General features: G+C 38.8%; 1 protein-coding gene across 1 annotated transcript in view; it reads right to left on the bottom strand.

Moving 5' to 3' along the window:
* Nucleotides 1-1555, bottom strand: part of LOC137973524 (uncharacterized) — a 7739-nt gene extending 6184 nt beyond the window's left edge. The window contains exon 1 of the mRNA XM_068820354.1: nt 730-1555. Within this exon, the coding sequence (XP_068676455.1) occupies nt 730-1257 (528 nt within the window). The 5' untranslated portion in view covers nt 1258-1555. The remainder of the gene's footprint in view (nt 1-729) is intronic.
* Between the last annotated feature and the right edge of the window lie 237 nt (nt 1556-1792).

Here is a 1792-nt window from a genome sequence, read left to right as displayed (position 1 = left end):
ATATTTTTGTGTTATTTTTGTTAAATTTTTTCGTTCAACTTTCGCTTTTACAAAAGGTTTCAGTTGTCTGTAAATAAGTTATATGCTGTTGGAAAGCTTATTTTCTTATCTTTAAAATGATGTATTTTTTTCCCCCTAACTTTAAACATTTTTTGAGAAAAATAACATTTTTTGGCGATGGCTGATTTACCGCGGTTTTCCCGCGGTTCGGAAAGTAGGGAAAAGAGTTTTAAGATGCGATGCAAGATGACGGCAAGCTGCTTATCCACCATTTCCCGGGAATAAAACAGATGGAGAGAAGGGGTGCCCATTAAAAATTAGAACAGACTGAGTTTCCCGTTATTCGAAAGATCGTATGTTTACTTTCGGTGCCATCGACAATTTTCTGTCACACAAATGGCGTTGTGTCTGGTTAAATTAAACCATGTACCGGTAGACAACATCGAGCGCCAAAATCTCTGACCCACGGTAAGTTTCTCAGGGTTTCCTTTGCGTAATTTCCACTGTTTACCCAGCGGTCTTAGTTTTCGAACTACGGAAGCGAAGACCCGGTCTTAGTTTTCGTGCTCCGAACACTAAGACCCTGGGGTCTTAGGTCTTGCTTTTCGAGGGTCTTAGTTTTCGTAACACCCTTCAAATCAGATCTAGTGTGCCCAAACTTATACTTTGGTTGTCCTTTTTTTGCTTTTTTGTTTTAATTTTAGTTTATCACAGATAGACAACACATACCTTCCCGAAACACTTCTTCCACCATGCTTGCCTGATAGCGTTTCGCCTATCTTGACGCTTCGGAGCACTGGACACAATCGCCAGCAGAAGAAGGCGAGGCTTATAGTTCAACTCGTTTAGATCTTCCAAGGGAAGAGGCTGTGTGCTATTATTCCAATTCATCCGTTTGTCCCTTTCTAGACCTTCCCTCTTAGCGTCTTCAAACATCGTCTTTAAAGGAAGCAGTCGATCTTGCTTAATGAACTTTTCAGTGTTTTCGCGTAACCGCCGTTTAAAATTATCAGACGCATTGCTCTGGTGGTTGTGAGTTCTATCCACATTGTTCCACCCATTTTTCTCGCCGGAGTCGCTCAACAATACATTCCTGAGTATTTGGATATTTTTCGTTCGGCCTCCAAGAAAAATAAACAATGTGATTACAGTAACTGTAAGAATTACCGCACAATGAAAAATTTTAAAGAGACGAAAAGGACGTCGGCGCAAATGATCGGTCGTTTGTCTTCGTCCGAAAGTATCAAAATTTCGCATTTTGAGGCAAGCGATACTTCAATAACAGAATTTTAAGAAATCGACGAAACCTTTAAGTTTTCCATGTTTCGAGAGAAACTTGTGCCGAATCTAATGCAAATGAGAAAAATCTATTGTTTTTGCCCATTACTGTGCCTCCCTGTTACATGCTGGGAAATCAATTAGCCCGGAATGAAATTTTACACAGCTCGATTGGGCATTCTAAATTTCCCAGTTCCTCAGTTATCGAGTTCCATAAGTATAAAACTTAAAAATTGTTTGCTTTAAAATCAGAAAAGAACCAATTCACCGTTGCTGTTGAGAAAAGTGTATGCTAGGCAAAACAAGTTGCATCTCGGTAGCCTGAAAGTTAACTGACAAAATAACTTGCCTGTCTTTAAATTAACAAATATATACCAATACATCACTAACGTTTCATGTTTAACCGGAGAATTAGGAAAGCAGATTTTCGAAGGTGTAATAGTTGTTGAGTTTTATTCCTCATTTATCGAGTTCCATAAGTGTAAAACTTAAAAATGGATTGCTTTAAAAGCAG

Source organism: Montipora foliosa, chromosome 10, assembly GCF_036669935.1.
Source record: "Montipora foliosa isolate CH-2021 chromosome 10, ASM3666993v2, whole genome shotgun sequence".
In the NCBI taxonomy this organism is placed as follows: Eukaryota; Metazoa; Cnidaria; class Anthozoa; order Scleractinia; family Acroporidae; genus Montipora; species Montipora foliosa.
Note: the sequence above shows the minus strand (reverse complement) of the source record. Positions and strands in the feature narration are given on the sequence as shown.